The sequence below is a fragment of the Lichenostomus cassidix genome, chromosome 1Aa, assembly GCF_008360975.1.
Source record: "Lichenostomus cassidix isolate B80296 chromosome 1Aa, HeHo_3.0, whole genome shotgun sequence".
Classification (NCBI taxonomy): Eukaryota; Metazoa; Chordata; class Aves; order Passeriformes; family Meliphagidae; genus Lichenostomus; species Lichenostomus cassidix.
In genome coordinates, this window is record NC_139480.1 from 47,733,798 (window position 1) to 47,749,647 (window position 15,850).

At 45.3% G+C, this 15,850-nt stretch overlaps 1 protein-coding gene and 1 long non-coding RNA gene across 3 annotated transcripts in view; one reads left to right on the plus strand and one right to left on the minus strand.

Moving 5' to 3' along the window:
• On the plus strand, positions 1–8,613 carry LOC146443718 (uncharacterized). The gene is made up of 2 exons (XR_014849276.1): positions 1–587; positions 4,642–8,613. It is a non-coding gene; the product is annotated as an uncharacterized LOC146443718 (long non-coding RNA).
• The window catches only part of EP300 (EP300 lysine acetyltransferase), a 62,625-nt gene continuing 54,574 nt past the window's right edge, over positions 7,800–15,850 (minus strand). For both annotated transcript variants that reach the window (XM_085048649.1, XM_085048653.1), the window contains exons 28-31: positions 15,524–15,688; positions 13,293–13,454; positions 12,560–12,841; positions 7,800–11,204 (exon numbers count right to left, since the gene is read on the minus strand). In XM_085048649.1, the coding sequence (XP_084904775.1) occupies positions 8,979–11,204; positions 12,560–12,841; positions 13,293–13,454; positions 15,524–15,688 (2,835 nt within the window). In that variant the 3' untranslated portion in view covers positions 7,800–8,978. The remainder of the gene's footprint in view (positions 11,205–12,559; positions 12,842–13,292; positions 13,455–15,523; positions 15,689–15,850) is intronic.

The following is a 15,850-nucleotide window of genomic DNA, read 5'->3' on the forward strand; positions in this document are numbered from 1 at the left end:
CGGCAGCGGCGGAAAGGACAGCAAATCAGCGGGGAGCTTGTTCCCGCCGCGCTGCCCGCGGGGCCCGACGGGAGCTGTAGTTCTGTCCCCTTGGCCGTGGCGGCTGGCGGCGGTCCCGCCCAGGAGGGGGAGAGGCCGGGCCCTGCTGACGCCTCAGGGCTCCCTTCCTGCCTGCCGCTCTGCATTAGCCCTCTGGGTCCCAGAATGGCTTGGGCTGGACGGTATCTTAAAGATCATCCCGTTCGAGCCGCCTGCCGTGGGCAGGGTCACCTTTCACTAGCCCAGGTTGCTCAAGGCCTCATCCAGCCCGGCCTGGAGCTCTCCCAGGGATGGAACATCCGCGGCTTCTCTGGGCAGCCTGTGCCAGTGACACCACCCGCACAGGAAAGGATTTCTTCCTGTAGCGAACTGAAATCTGCCCTCTTTCAGTCTAAAACTACTACCCCTCATCCTGTCACTACCTGATTGTATAAAAAGTCCATCTCCCTCCAGGTACAGGGAGGCTGCAGTGAGGTCTCCCCAGAGCCTTCTCTTCTCCAGGCTGAACAACCCCAGCTCTATCAGCCTGTCAAGAAGCTTATGTAAAGGTAAGTCCCTGGAGTCAGTTCTATTTTCGACCCTACCCCTTTTATTTTGTTATCACTGCCACTGTGTTGATGTTAAAAAAACCAACCAACCAACCAAACAACAAAAAAAACCCCAAATAAACAACAACAACAAAAAAGGCTGTACTGAACATTCCTAGTCTGTACAGACTTCGTAGTGAGTAGCTGTACAAATAACATGTGATGCACAATTGTACAGTCTTAGCTCAGGTGAGACTAAAGCAGCATGGAAAAGGTTCATTCCAGAGGCTTACCTTGCAGATCCACATTGACTGCTCCTCCAGACAATCCAAAGGCTCTAGCATGAGGCTACAGCCTGTTGATCTAAACACAGAGGAGTGTCACTACCAGAGTGAAACACACTGAGAATCCAGGGTAGTGGTCACAGCCTCATTACAGGGACAGTGGTGGGGAACTAGCAAAGCCAGTTTGCAACTTGATCAGCAAATTTCCATAGTGTCAGGGATCCTCCACAGGATTCAGGTTTTCCAAACAATCCTCCAGCCATACTAAAACCAGAAAATTGCTGCAAAATAATACAGTTAATAATGAAATAAATAATAAAGACTGTTATTCCCTTGTAAATACTGCTAGACTCTGCATGGCATGACAAACAAAACTGTTTCCAGAAAAGACACAGATACAAAATTAAAGGTCATTAAGTCTTTCTAGTGCAATAATGTTTCATGGAACACATCATGAGCTATAGCTGGTGTGCATCCCCTGCTTCCTTTCCAGAGTGGAACAAGCAGCACTGCTCCTTTAGGTCACACACAAGGCTTCTTGAAGGCTTAAGGAAAAATGAGTTCTGTGTTAACACAGAACAAGCTGAAAGGCAGTCCCCATCCCATGGCTGTTCATTTTCCCCTGCAGTTCTAGATAAGCCTGTTCAATAAATAATAGTATTTAAATAAATTAGTTTTAATGTGAATCAAGTTAATTTTGATTAAGGAATACTTATATTCTTTTCAATAACAAAAACTCTGTAATGTAACATTAATCATAATAGTTCTGTAAAGCCAACTCCTTTCTTTAGGGAGAGAACAGCTCTGACAATCTCAGGTAACTAAACCCCAAAACTTAGATTAGACTTCACTTTTCCTGTCTCCTTCTCTGCTGCTGTTCTGGGCTTGGCCTGTGGTTTGATGTCATCTGCAATAAAAATTTTAGACAGATCAGTGTGTAAAAGGGCTGCTGTCAAGTGAAATCACTTGAGAATGAGTCCAGGCTGCAATGGAGGGATTATTGCTGCAGGACAGGGGGCCAGGCTGCTTTCTCAGGTGCTCAGCTCCAAGGTGTGCAGCTTTTGTACTTCAGCATCTGCTCTGTCCCTCATTACCACAAGTTCCTTGAGGAGCTTTGGCTCAGTGGCTCTTTGTGCTTGTCTACAGGGACTGTGGAAAGCTCATGCTCTAGGTCCCCAGGCTTCATAAATTCATCTGCTGCTTCTCCAGAGCCACCTCTTTTAGTTTTCTACTCTGTTATTTCAAAGAGCTCATGAGAATCTTGGTGTTCCAAGGGCCCTTTTTCACATCCAGCACTAAGTGGCAGCCATTCTGGTTACAGGACTTCCAAATTCTTGTGTGCAGTGGGAAGTGGCACATGGCTTTAGTTAACACTCTTCCTAGCTGACACTGTGAAAAACCAAAAAACATTGAAGGATTTAATTTCTATCATAAGCACTGGGAAAGGAACCCTTTTGGAAAAAAAAAAAAGTATTTATAAACATGTAAACCTTAGCCATACATTCACAATTTGAGAAAGGGAAGTAGGGTAGATGAGCTTGGAAAACCAACAAGCAAACAGAAGGGATAATAAAAGAAAACATACTCTGCTTAACCTTTGGCAGACTAATTTTACCAAGGTAACTGTGAAATGAAGAGAGGAATGTCCTGCACTGTGTCAGAACAGGCAACAGCCTACTTGCAGGTGGGAGATTTGAGCAGTTGCTGTTTTCTAGATCTCTCTCCTGTGCTGAGGAACTTCCCAGAAAACCCTTGTCAGATCACCCTTAATGTTACACTGATGTTCTTCCTCGTTTACAGCAATTAGTCATTAAGTAACACTGGACAATAGACACAGTAATTGAGCAGTTTATATGGTGAACTAATAATCCAACCCCTGACCCAACAGGCAACCCAGTTAAGGGCACAAATACTAAGTTTGTCTGTCCATCCTTGATATTTTACTACTACATTAGATCTGTCAATATATGTCAACACAACTCTACATACAAATTCTAATAAAACAGTAAATATTTGTCCAAATTAAAAAGCAAACAAAAAAACCCAAACCAAAACAAAACCCCAAAAAGCAACTACACCCAGTTTGAAGGCTGTCCTCACAAGGGGAGGGAAGAGTTAACTGTCTGGGAGATAAATCTCAGTTTGAAGTGCTTATCCCATCCCAGACCTCCAAGAAATCTGGCTTTTGAGAGCTGAGCTGTGCTGCCTCTTGATCCCTCTGCAAGCCTGGGAAGATGTGGGGCACCAGCATGTCCTGCCAGACTACCTTCCCCAGCAGAAGGGGCAGCCTGGTCCAGAAGTCCAGCTAATAGCAGAAGATGAGATGTGACACCATCCACAACGCCTGACACATAATATGTAGCTTACCAAGGTGGAAATCCCTTGGCATCTCCTTTCCCCAGTCCCAGTTAAGGGCCCTCTCTCACTGTTTGTGGTGACACTGGAGAATTGGGCCCATGTGACAGAAAAAAAGGCTTGAAATCCTTTAATACAAGCTCAGACTGAGACAACAGCAGGCAAACAGAAGAGCACCTGAGATAGTTTGTTGGTTTTGTTTTTGAACCCATGAATTTGGGGCTCTGACTTCTGGTGGCTCTAATGCAGGCACTGAATGTGGTTATAAGCTCTGGCAGTGTGGGTGGTGGTAGACCCAGGTCACACCTCAGGCTGCCCTGGCTCTCTACTGACAAGCCTGGTGAGATACTCACTGCATGGCTCCCAAACCTTTGGTCACCAGGACATTGTACTGGGAGCTCATTTCAGCATCACACTGGTGTGGGACAACACAGACAATGACAAGCAAAAGTGAAGAGGAAACAAAACAAAATGAAAGTTTCCTTACTTTTCAGGACAACAGAAGTTCTGTGCTTTCAGCCAGAGAAGGAGGGTTGGCAAAAAGCTTTCTTCTGGTAATGACACTGTCACTGCCTTCCAATCCCTGCTATTGCCCTGGGGATTGCAGGGCATGAGGAGAAGCAAAATACCCACTGACTGTGCTTGTGGTTGCATCCCACACAGCACTGTGCTCCCAAGATATGCCAGAGCCTGCCACCACCCAGCACACCTGGGGAAAACTACAGCTGTGCCAACTTCACCAGGAGCCAGGAAGGGCTTCAAAGATGACTGTGGGCGATGGTGCCAACAGGAATTTCTCCACCCTCCCCAAATCCACCACACTCCTTGCAACAGGGAGAGTAGACCATGGCTGATTGCCCATCAGCTACCCACAGCACCAGCCACAGAACAGGTTTCCTTTCCAAACACCCAATATGCCCTTCTGGAGAGCTGAAACCAAGACCCTGTTGTAAGGGAGTGCAACTGAGGCAATTCGAGCAAATAATCAAAACATTTCTAAATAAAATACCAGATTGCAGTTGGGCAGTTGCAAATGCTGATGCACATGCCATACCTACAAGGCTGACAGAGTGACTTTCCAGCAGTGATGCAAGCACAGATGCTGCTGCAATCTCTGTGGATGGAGCCTGTTTTGCTCTCACACTTTCAAGGGCCCAGCTAGGCTCTGTCTCAGGCCAAGATCTATGGCACACAATCTGCTTTGACAAGCTGAGGGAAGAAATGGCTCCTTGGGCAAACTGGCAGATACCCCAGGGTTGCATTGTAGGAAGGCAGCTGCTAAGAGGGTTTATAAAGTCAAACATTCCCCAGCCAAAGCACCCTATGGCTGCTCTTCAAATAAAAGCTCATTTTCAGGATGGGAAGCCTCATCACACACTTAGGCAGAACTGTTCATTAGGAGCAGACTCATTGAATGCTGCTGTCTTCCACTACAGGACCTGCTCCAGACTGTCCAGGGAGGCTGAGCTGGAGTCCTTGAGTTTGGCTGAAACTGGAAGCAGCAAAATCAAGGACACAGTATCTGCAAAAAGACCATCTTGGAAACAGGAGGTGGAGTTTCTTGCAGAGAAACTGTGTATCATACTCTGGAAAAAGCTATGGGAAAAAGGAAACAGAAGCTGGAATGGCTATCACTGTCACATAATCTATCTCAGCCTTGCCACAGTGCTGCCACTGCATGTAAGAGGCTCTGTCAGGCTTTGCCTGGGCTTGTCTGGGCCTGCCAGGAGCTGTGTTGTAGCTTGTTTTGCTGTTAAAACAGTTGTCTAATGACCAGGTGACTCCTACCAACATTGTCTTGGGTTTTGTGCAATTATCTGGTGTCTGGCCTTGTATCCAGTACAAGAGAGATGTGGGCATAGTAGAGTGAATGCAGGAAATGGCCAAGATGGTGATGAGAAGACATGAGCATCTGTCAGCTGGGGAGAGGCTGAGAGAGCTGGGACTTATTCATGCATAGAGACACCCTGTAGGGGCACAGGGGTGTGGGCTACACAGAGAGGCCATGGCATCTCCATCCTGGAGATACTCAGCTGGACATGCAATCTGCTTTAGGTGACTCTGCTTTCAGCAGGGAGGTGGACAGATGATCCTCAGAGGTGCCTGCCCACCTCAGCCATCCTGTCCTTCTGTAATAACAAGCAGCTCTGTATGGAACAGAGCATCTACAATGACAGTATTAGAATTAAAATCAATTAATAAATAAATGCATCAGGGTAGACACAGAGTCACAGATGATACTGCAGGCCCAGGCTATGAGCAACTCACTGATGGCCAAGTCATTGGAGTTTTAAGAGTAACAAAGAACAAGTATGCAACGTATGTAAACCACTCCATAAACAGTAAATTGGGACATCATGAGGAACAAGGAACCAGGAAAGTGCCAGGTTTAACTTTTACAAACAGGTGTCCCCAAGACTGAGGGGTAAACCATAAATATTACAACCCTCCCCATCTGTGACTTCAGCCATTGACCCTAGGACTCAAAAGGACATTGGAAAGTCAGGCATTAGAAAGTTTACATCACTGAACTACACATTATTTGAGTATAACCATTAGCATTGTTGTAACAGGACAATCATTATCTGATTGGATTGCTAGAACTTTGGGTGTGAGTTCTTTTTACGGGTCCAAGAGTCTAATAAATAGGAATGAAACAACCTACTCTTAACTTGGACACAACTGAATGGCAAGAGGTGATATCTTAATTTTGTTGCCATCCTGAAATCCTCCCAACTAATTGAAACAGCCAAAGTAGTTCCCCAAATGGTGGGGTCTTGTTCTCAAGTAGAACCAGGAAAAGGAGAAGTGGAGGGATGTTGGGAAAAGAAACCCTATGCAGACTTAAGACTATTGATCAACCACACTACCTCAACCAACTGAACTTGGCTCAGAATCAGCACCTACAAAGAGAGACAGAGCAGTTCTGCTGTCACATAAAACGTGTCATGGCATCTTTTAAGCAAGTCTCTGTGTTGGCATTTGAAGTTGGAAGATCTGCAGTCTGCTCTGCAAGGTCCCAGGGCTTCCCCACTTCAGATGCTTTGATGCAGGTCAGGACAAATTCTAACCACATTTTGTGTGCTAACTCAGCGGCACAAATGAAAGCTGTTTGCACTGAAAGCATGCAAGTCAGAAAGCTGAGCACACTTTTCACTTCACTAGCTTGTATGTGGTCAGAAGGAATTTTATTTATGCTCCATCCTGAGAAGTCCCCCAAGGCTGAAAGTAAAACTAGGCTTTGCTTGCTGGGGGTGAAGGAGCAGGAAAGCTTACTGTGGAGAGCACAAATTTAAACAATCCCAGGCTGCTGCCCTGGCATTCAACACGTTGGGGTTTTTTTTACTTTCTGCTCTCAAAGGAGAGGGGAAAGGGCTGGTCAGGAGCAGTCCCTCTCATTGCAGGTAGAGTAATCATGGGCTTGGTGCACAGCTGGTCTGCACCTTGCAGGGGTGAGCAGTATGAGGATGAGCCAAGGGAGAATACCAAAGCACAGGGCTGCTTTCCTTAAGCCTGCCATGAACTTTCCACCATCTTGCTGAAGGCTTGCTACCAACCCCATTTTTTAAAATACACAATTCATTGTCCTACTTGTGTTTTATATCCAAAGATCAAGCATTTTACTCCCATTTTCAAAGACCTCCAACATTCATTCACATTGTAACACACCATTACTTTTGTTTGGCACTCGGCTGACTGATCCACGTTTACTTTCTCTGTCATCTTCCAGCAGCAGCTGCTTGAGGTCTGCATTATTTGTCTGGGATCTGCAGATCGACTGATGCTCCCAACACAGCCAGCGTTACGCAGACATTGTGCTGCAGACATTGTGCTCTGGTCACATCCTTGGGTCTTCCAGGTGCATAACAGCCTTGTGGCAAGTTATTCCCTAGGCAGCCAGCACTGTATGCACATGCACACTGTAAGGCTGGATTTTGGAAAGCCCTCAATGAACCAGCCACATCTGTCACGAGCAGCCCGAGCACAACACACAACACGATTGGATTAACTCCACGTGAGTGCAGCTGCAGGCAGCACACAGCTGAGGTCACTGCATGTGTGCTCCACGGTGACAGCACTTGTGTTCAGGAATGCCCCTGAAGCTGGCAGGTCACCAGATGTGACACAGGGGGACTGGGCATCCACACAAGCTTACCTTGTACTCACGCTTCAGTGCCAAAAGGCGCACAATATACTTCAAGTGAAATAGGATCTTTTAATATCACATATCCAAACAAATAGTTCTCATTTCAAAATGCAAAATAGGTCCTTTGAAGATCAGCTGCTCCCAGGCTGCATGAGCACGGCGGGGCACAGCTGACTGGCACAACTGTCGAGGTCAGACCTCGTTTCTTTGGTAAGATACATGCCGGGAACAACGCAAATGCAGAGTTGTACCAAAAGAGTCCGGTTAGAAGACTAATTATTACTCCACATCCCTTATTAGAGATTTGCATTTTAAAACAGTCATATACATTAAATAGCTCTCCGATATCTAAATAGCAAACATTTGAAGTAGCACATGTTCCGCTACCCCCACCATTTTAAGAACAAGCAACACATGTGGGAGAGAAGGGAAACATTAAAAACAGGCTGTCTGTCTCACACAGTTTATTTAACAATAGGTAATAAGAAATCAATTTTAACAGTCTATACAGTGATCGAAAGTTCTTATTTATAAGTAACCAACTTTAATTGCATGATATACAACATTTGAGGGTTTTTTTGCTTTCTATTTTCAAGTTTTACAGAAAGTGGAAGAGGGTGGGAAAGGGGCACGGGAGAGAGAAAGCAAGCATAAAGAAGGAACCCCAGGGACTTTTTCTCAGGTTGAAATAATCCCGTTGGAATTGTTTCTTACCCTCTTTTTTATGTTTTTTTTTCCTTTGTTAGATGTAAAAATAACGAAAAAAATTCTTTCAAGAAAACAGAAACCACAATATATATACTACATCCATTTGGCAGCTGCCCCTGTGTATTTGCAAAAATGTTGTCTTCTCTCTACATGTACAAATTACTTTAATACTTGAAGTTTTTTTTAAGCTCAGACTCTTGTATAGAAAATTCTTGGAGGACAAAAGTAGACTTCAGGAGGGGAACTGAGTTATTTCAATATTTTTACATTTTTCAAAGAATTGACATATTTCCAACCAAAGAGGAAAAGACTGGTATTTATTTATATATATATATATTTATATATGTAATGTATTTTTAAAGCAACATTAACCCCTTTTGTCCTCCGGTTTTAGGAAAAGGTTCTCCTGTGTTTTTCTGTTGTTCTGTTTTTGTGGTGGTTTTTTTTGCAGTGACATGAAAAAAAACCAGAATAGGGAAAATGTTTACCATCTGCCTCAGTAAATAATAACTATCAATATTACATACTTTCATTAATTTAAAAAAAAATAAAACCTATTGGAGGCATGAGCAGGGCATCCTTTGGTGAACCACCAAAAGACCACCCTCCTCCCCCGACCTCCCCAACGCACACGAGGAAAAAAAAAAAAAAAGCCAAGAAAAAGGACTGGTTATGATTCCAGCCATAACAAAAATATATTCTTTTTACTCTACTGTCCCTCAGGTTCGTTGTCGGTTTGTTTTTAAAACCACAAACTACTGCTGCAGAGTTCAGATGTGTTCCAGGGAAAAATGTTGTTTTAGCTAAGAAAGATTCAAAAAAATTTGTCTTCAGTACAAAAAGTCTTGCGAAAATAAGTTTTTTAAATTTTCTTTGCTTTTTAATTTTTTTTTTTGCTCCCAAAATGCTACAACATGTCTAGTGTATGTCTAGTGTACTCTGTGAAAGGTTTGAATTCAAGTCTGAGTTCTCGGAGCTGAGCCCCAGTTCCGTGGCGCTTGTACCATGGAGGCCTGCCATGCCAGGATTGTTAGCAAGCTGGGAAAGCATTGCACTCTGGTCCGGGCTGGCAAAGTGCCCTTGATCCATGGGGTTAGCCTGGGCAGCTACCAGTCCTGGATGCGGGGAGCTGGTCTGCGGGGAGACGTGGTGTGGAGAAGGCTGCGGCTGCATCCGAGGGGATGGGCTGGAATGAGGGGGCTGGGACTGGGGCCGCGGTGAGGGTACAGGCTGCGGAGAACGCACTTGATTGGTGAGCGATGAAGGGAGCTGCTGGCCCTGGAGATGCGGGGACTGGGCCTGATTGGGGAGCATGTGCTGTTGGGGGCTCATTGGATTGGGCTGAGCTGGGGACCCCATCTGCTGCTGAAGCAGCCTTTGCTGGAAAGCCTGTTGCAAACTAGCTCCTGTCTCTGCACTCATGGCCTGTGGAAGCTGGTTTATTTGTCCCATGTTTCCTTGCTGCATCTGCTGCATGTGATGCTGCATTCGCTGCTGCTGCTGCTGGGGATACCCGACGCCCTGGGGCTGCTGGAACTGGTTGTGATTGGCCATCCCTGGCCCCAGCGCCGGTCCCGCTCCCTGCTGCTGCTGCTGCTGGTGGCGCTGCTGCTCCATCATCTGGTGCCGTCTCATCAGGAGATCTCGGAACTGGGGAGCCATCCCCGAGTGATTCATATTCATCTGCTGCGCCTGAGGATTCATCCCAGCCATGGCCTGCTGCGGCTGCTGCTGTGGCTGCTGCTGGGGCATGCTGGGCCTCTGCACTCCTGCTTGCATGGGGTTCATGTTCTGCATGGCCGGGTTGGGGTGCACCCCTCCTTGCTGCCCTTGCATGGCTTGCTGCGGCTGGAGCCCCGGCTGCCCCTGTGAGATGCCAGGCTGCCCTGCCATGCCCTGCGGGTTCTGGGACCCAGCGTACTTGGCTGCCCGCTGCTTGATGAAAGCGGCCAGCAGCTGAGGGTTGGAGTGAAGGATGTTAAGCACCTGCTGCTGCTGCATGGGTGAGCTGGGAGACCTGAGAGTCCGCAGTAGGTTTTGTAAGGCCGCCTGGGGCAGAGGTGGTTGTTTGGGCTGAGCGGCGCCAGGTACCTGACCCATCCCCGGCTGAGGGGCCATATTCATCGGCTGACCCGGCTGGGCTACTGACATCATGGATGGCCTCTGCATTCCTGGCTGCAGCTGAGCTTGGGGTAAGGCCCCCTGCACCCACGGTGGCTGCTGCTGAATTCCTGCCGGCCCCATTCCTTGATCTATATGGCCACCGGGACCTCTGCCGATCTGCGGAGGGTTCATTCCCATCGGTGGCATCTGGGGCATCTGGTGCTGAATCGGCCTTTGGAAGATCTGAACCTGCGCCATCTGGCGCTGGGTCTCCGCTGCCCGCTGGATCTGCATGGCCATTTCCACTGCTGCCGGAGGAGGACCCTGAACCGGCGGCTGCGGTGGCTGAGGTGGAGTCGGAGGCGTCACTTGGCCACCTGCCTTGCCCTGGGACACGGCGCTGGGGGGCTGAGTTCTTGGCATGGTGTAGGGTGGCATGCTGTTGGGAGGTGCAGGCTGGGGCTGCGACACAGGCTGAGGTGGAGGCTGGGGTTGTGGGGTTTGTGGCGTCGGGGGCTGCTGGCCCGTTGGAGTCGTCGGGGTGGCTGGTGTGGGCGAGGGCAATCCTTGCTGCTGGCCTGCCACACCCGTACGCTGCATGCTCGCCATCCTCCTCCGGAGCATCTGCGCCTGCTGCAGGCGGTGCTGGAGCTGTTGCTGACGGAGCTTGTGTTTGATGTTGAGGCAGAAGGGCACGGGGCACTTGTTCTCCTGGCAGTGCTTTGCGTGGTAGCAGCAGAGAGCGATGAGTTGCTTGCAGATGGGGCACCCTCCGTTGGTCTTGCGTTTGCAGCCTTTGGTGTGTTGGACAACCCGTTTCATCTTCTGGCAGGACGGCAGTGAGCAGTTGGCATTGCGACACTGGCAGGCGTGGACCAGAGACTGGATACAGCGCTGGATGCTCAGGCGGCGGGAATCGCCAGGGCTCTGGGTGGTGGCAGTCTGCTGGTTGTTGCTCTCGTCATCTAGACCGAGGCCTAATTTTTCCATCTTGTGGTCATGGTTTTTAGTGTTATAGCAGGTGATGCACAGGTCATAATCCTGAAAAGACAACAGAGGGTGAGTTATCAGTGTTCCTGAAACTCCATACAATAAATGAATAAATGATGTCATGCCACCACAACAAATTACTCCCAGCCTGTTCCTGGCAAATTGTTGCTCTAGGGAAAAATTCAATCTTTCATGCCATGTTGAGGTACTGGAGAAGGAATAAATCCAAATTATAGTGTGTGGGTGTAAGGGTGTCTGAAAGCTACACAAATACCTTGAAAAACAAGTTTGCTCTGAGCTGCCAAAGTCACACATTATTCAGCTGGGCCAGAAAAATCCCTTTCTTTCCCAACAGGAAAGGAGAAGAAACAGGGAGGGAACAAATACCTGCTCATCTGCTCCTGCTTCAAAAGAGGGCAGGAGTGGCAGAAAAGGTACCAGCTTTCAAAAAGAGAATGAAAGCTGCATTTTCAGTTTGCAGATGCGAGTTAAACAACAGAGTATGCTGAAAGAAGGACAGAACAGCATTTACATTCTGTGAAAGCAACAGCACGTGAGTATGGGCTCAATAATTGATGTTTAAGAAAAAGACTTAAGTTCTCAGGATTCATTAAATGATAGGAAATTTAAAATTTACTTTCTGAGAAGAAGAAAGTAAAAGCACATGTGCATGTACGAGTACATATATATATATATACACACATACACACATACGTAACCAGAGGAAATGGAAGTATCAAATTGTAAAGAGAGCTTCTCAGGGTCAAGTCTGAGACAGCCATTCCCTTCCAGCAGGCTAAAAAACTAAGTTACAAGCCAGATACAATGATAATCCAGCTTCTAGAGGGCATTGAACCAAACCCCTGGACTCAAATCTTCAAACACACTGGCTTTGCAAACACTTCTGAAGACAGAAATGCTGTTTGCAGCATTCTACAGAGACAACAGATTAGTCAAGAAGTTGCCCAATAATTGGGATCTGACTTGCAGCGCAGCAAAACCTCTGTGCCAGTACACCAACAGAGAGCCCCCTTAACAGGAATACTGCAGCCCAACACTTCTGACTCCAGGAGAAAAAAGTATGCATGGCTCTTCAGAAAAACCAGCTGATCCTACTATTCCAGCTCAAGCAATTGCTACAGTTCCCAACTTTTTAGGCAGCAGCACCTTAAATGAACTACAGAAAACAACTCTATTTCAGCTCTCCACAAGGCAAAAATCCCACCAAGCTACAGATTAGTAGAACCATTTGTTATGGAAAATGTTTTCCCTCCTTTCTGAAGTGTCAGCAGATGAGCTGTACAGATCTTTTTCCATCAGTTAATAATGATAAACCATTTCAGGTAATGAGCACTCTGAGCACAAAGATACAGGGAGAGCAGCAGGGAAAACTTCACCAAACATACCTCACAGACAGTGCAATGCCATCTGGTCTCCACGTGATGCTTGCACTCATTGCAGGTGTAAACAAAGCGGTCTTGGCTCTGGGTATGCAGTTCCACCAGCATGCACATGGTTGACCACTGAGCCCTTCGTAGTGAGGAGAACTCGAGGTGCTTGTCTCTAGCAAGGGTTAGGAAAGCATCACGCCCATCCATCAGGTCACACGGAATGAGGGGGTCAGGCTCAATGATGGGGGGCAGGGAGTTGGCTGCAGGGCCAGCAATGAGACGGATGACAAAGAAGACCTGAAAAATAAAAAGGTTTAATATGCCAGCACTTAAAGATGTTTTGGTCACCAAACCTCATTACAGAATGTACAGTTCCAGGATCAGCTAAGAATTGAACAACATGCTGCCAGGTGGTGTGCTTGTAAGGCCTGGGAAATCTGGGACCTCAGGGTGCCCTGCAGGTTCACCTGCTTCTGAAGCATTAGGTGAAGGGCACTGGACTGAACAGTAACAGAACTGTTGTGGCAATCTAGATTGCTAAGAAGTTCTGCATGAGCATGGCTGCATTTATTCCCACTGCCCTTGCAGCAAAGAGCGCCCAGACTTACTGGTACTGGTCTGTCTGGTGAGCCACTCAATTCTCCAGCCAAACCTGTACAATTTACAGGGCATAACTCTGTTTGAAGTATCAAAGCTTTTTTACACCTCCTCTGAAGTAAAAAACATTTCTCATTCAATCAACTCTTACCTCCTTGTGCTTCTCCATAGTGGCATACAGCTTTTGGGAAAGGTCATTAGACACATTGGGCATGCCAGGCTTTTTCTTATTGCCACGACTCAAGCTGCTCTTGTTTTTACTTGTCTTCTTATTGTTCTTCTTTTTGGCATTTTTGCTGTCTCCCTTGCTCACCTAGCAATTTTAAAGACATTTTATGTCAGGTATCTAAGCAACACCACATCAGCATTTTATTACTTCCACATATTCTATAACTGCAGGACAAAACACACTTCACAATAATTTACTCTGAAGACACACAGTAAGGTGCCCAGAAACATTAAATTAATTCCATTAGAATCACACCAAAAGATCTCAAGATGAGCAATGCGTACATCTAAAAATATTAAAAGCATAGATGCTCAGGAAGTGCAAAGAAAACATGTAATGAAACTTGTTTGTCTGCTACAGCTGCATACTGAAGAACCTCTTGGACAATCACAAAGGGATTCAGTAGATGAATTCTCAATGCAATTCAAAATAAAAACTTGAAAACTGTAATCAATATCACACTAACCAAAGGTAAGAAACACTTAAATCACCTAGATTTAGTTTGCTACAGCTCTGACAGATTTACTTTTAACAGACTGCATTAAACTGATTTTGATATGAAGGTGTTGTTGAATCCAAAAGGCATTAGCAGTGCAACTTCTAGCATGCACCTGCCTCCTGTCACACCCTGCAACAGTCAAAACAGATCAGCTTAATTTCAACTATATTCTGTTAGCAATGAACAGTTTTATTCCTTGCTGGGCTGCTCAGAGAGCCCCTCAAAACAGCATAAGATGATCAAGGATCAAAGCAATTGATCCTTGATCATCTTGTTAGCCAAACGAACATTTTTCCTAAGCTTAAAATAACTTTGCCAGAATGGAAATTCCCAGTGAACACAGTGACTACCACTTCGTTTGACAGTGCAGTTTATTATTGCCCCTTCTTCAAGAGTGAAACATAGAAACACTAAAGAGTTAAAACTATTTGTAATAATAATAAAGTTAAATAGTAAAGTACTGCAATCCTGCCCCCCCAGGATTTTGGGGCAGGCTGTGAAGGCTCAACTAAATATTGACCAACCTCACACACAGAGCTAAATGATCCTTCACAAGTGGTTTCTGATATATTACAGAGATGAGGACTTGAAGGATGATGGACTATACCAAGGAAGATGAGGACTATACCATGTGGAGAAGAAACAATACCTTCCCTAAGTGAGATGCTAGTTAATGCAAATTTGATATCAAGTCACTTAATTTCCTACACTTTGTTTAATCAAAATTCTTGAAAGAAGGTATTGCAAATAGCAGCACAGGAGAACTGTGATTTTTAATTGTAATGTTAAACCTAACTTTTTTGATCCAAAGATCTTCCAGCAAAAAAATTCTAAACCCCCCAAAATATCTAGTATCTGATAAGGTGACAAAGCAGCAGTGCTTGAGCAGTTAACTAATAAGTACTACTGTGTGAGCAAAACTACCAATCTCATCCTAGACTCACCACCTCTTCCACAAAAGCTCAGAGCATCCAAGGATGTTCAGATGCATAAATTCTGCATCTGTTCACTTTCAGATTTATTGAATTAAGAGGCATCTCTTTTATTTTTGACTTTTTTTTCAAGGAATGTGAAAACACAGTTGCATATTCTCAAAAAAATTGCACAAGACACCAGCAAGAAATTAAAGTAGCCCAACAACAGTTCAGCAGTAATTTTTGCTTCAGATCCTCAATGCCTTAAAGCTACTAAACAAATCTATTGAGAGTCACATACTAACTCACAGCACTCCATTACTTTCTCAGAATATTCTTCTAAGATTGGTGTTGTGCTGTCTAAGTTACAAAGAAAAGAGCGAGCCGCTATTCAAAAGCTAAAGCTTAAGGAAAAAATCTGAATCAGGTTGAGGTGACAACATTGTCATTGGTAACAACTGGATTTCAGCAACAAAATACTCAACTAGCAGCTGTTTCAACAAAATTGCCTTTGGTAATTAGATAATTTATAGCCATTTGAACACCCGCTGTTCATCCAAATGTAGCTTAGTGGTATTTTACCAGTTTTAATTTATAAACTGTAAAATTGAAATTTATATTAGAGTGAAAGGCAAAAAAGCCAGTTAACGAAAGTGCCTTGCCCCGCTCTTTTTTCTATAATCAGCCATATATAATCAGAATTTTTACATTAAATCATGAAATAGCAGAAGCATCCTTACATCTGTGCTTTCATTACTAGTGTTTTCTTCTCTCTTCCTTTCTTCTTCCTCTTGCTCTAGTTCCTTAATGCTCTCCTCTAGAACATTAGGCCAGAAGTCCCCTTCAAAGTAAGGTAGCTCCTTTGCACTTGTTAGACGATCTTCTGTTGCCTGCTTAAATATATCCTAAAAGAGTGCAAAGCCACTTTTAGTTATCACTATTACAAGTCACATAACGAAAGGCAACATTCTCAACTTGTGACAAGAAAAGGCATCAGCAGGCTAAACAAAGGAAAGCTTAATATTTCAATTTGTTTTATGAGAGCACATTCTAAGTGCAAATTTAAC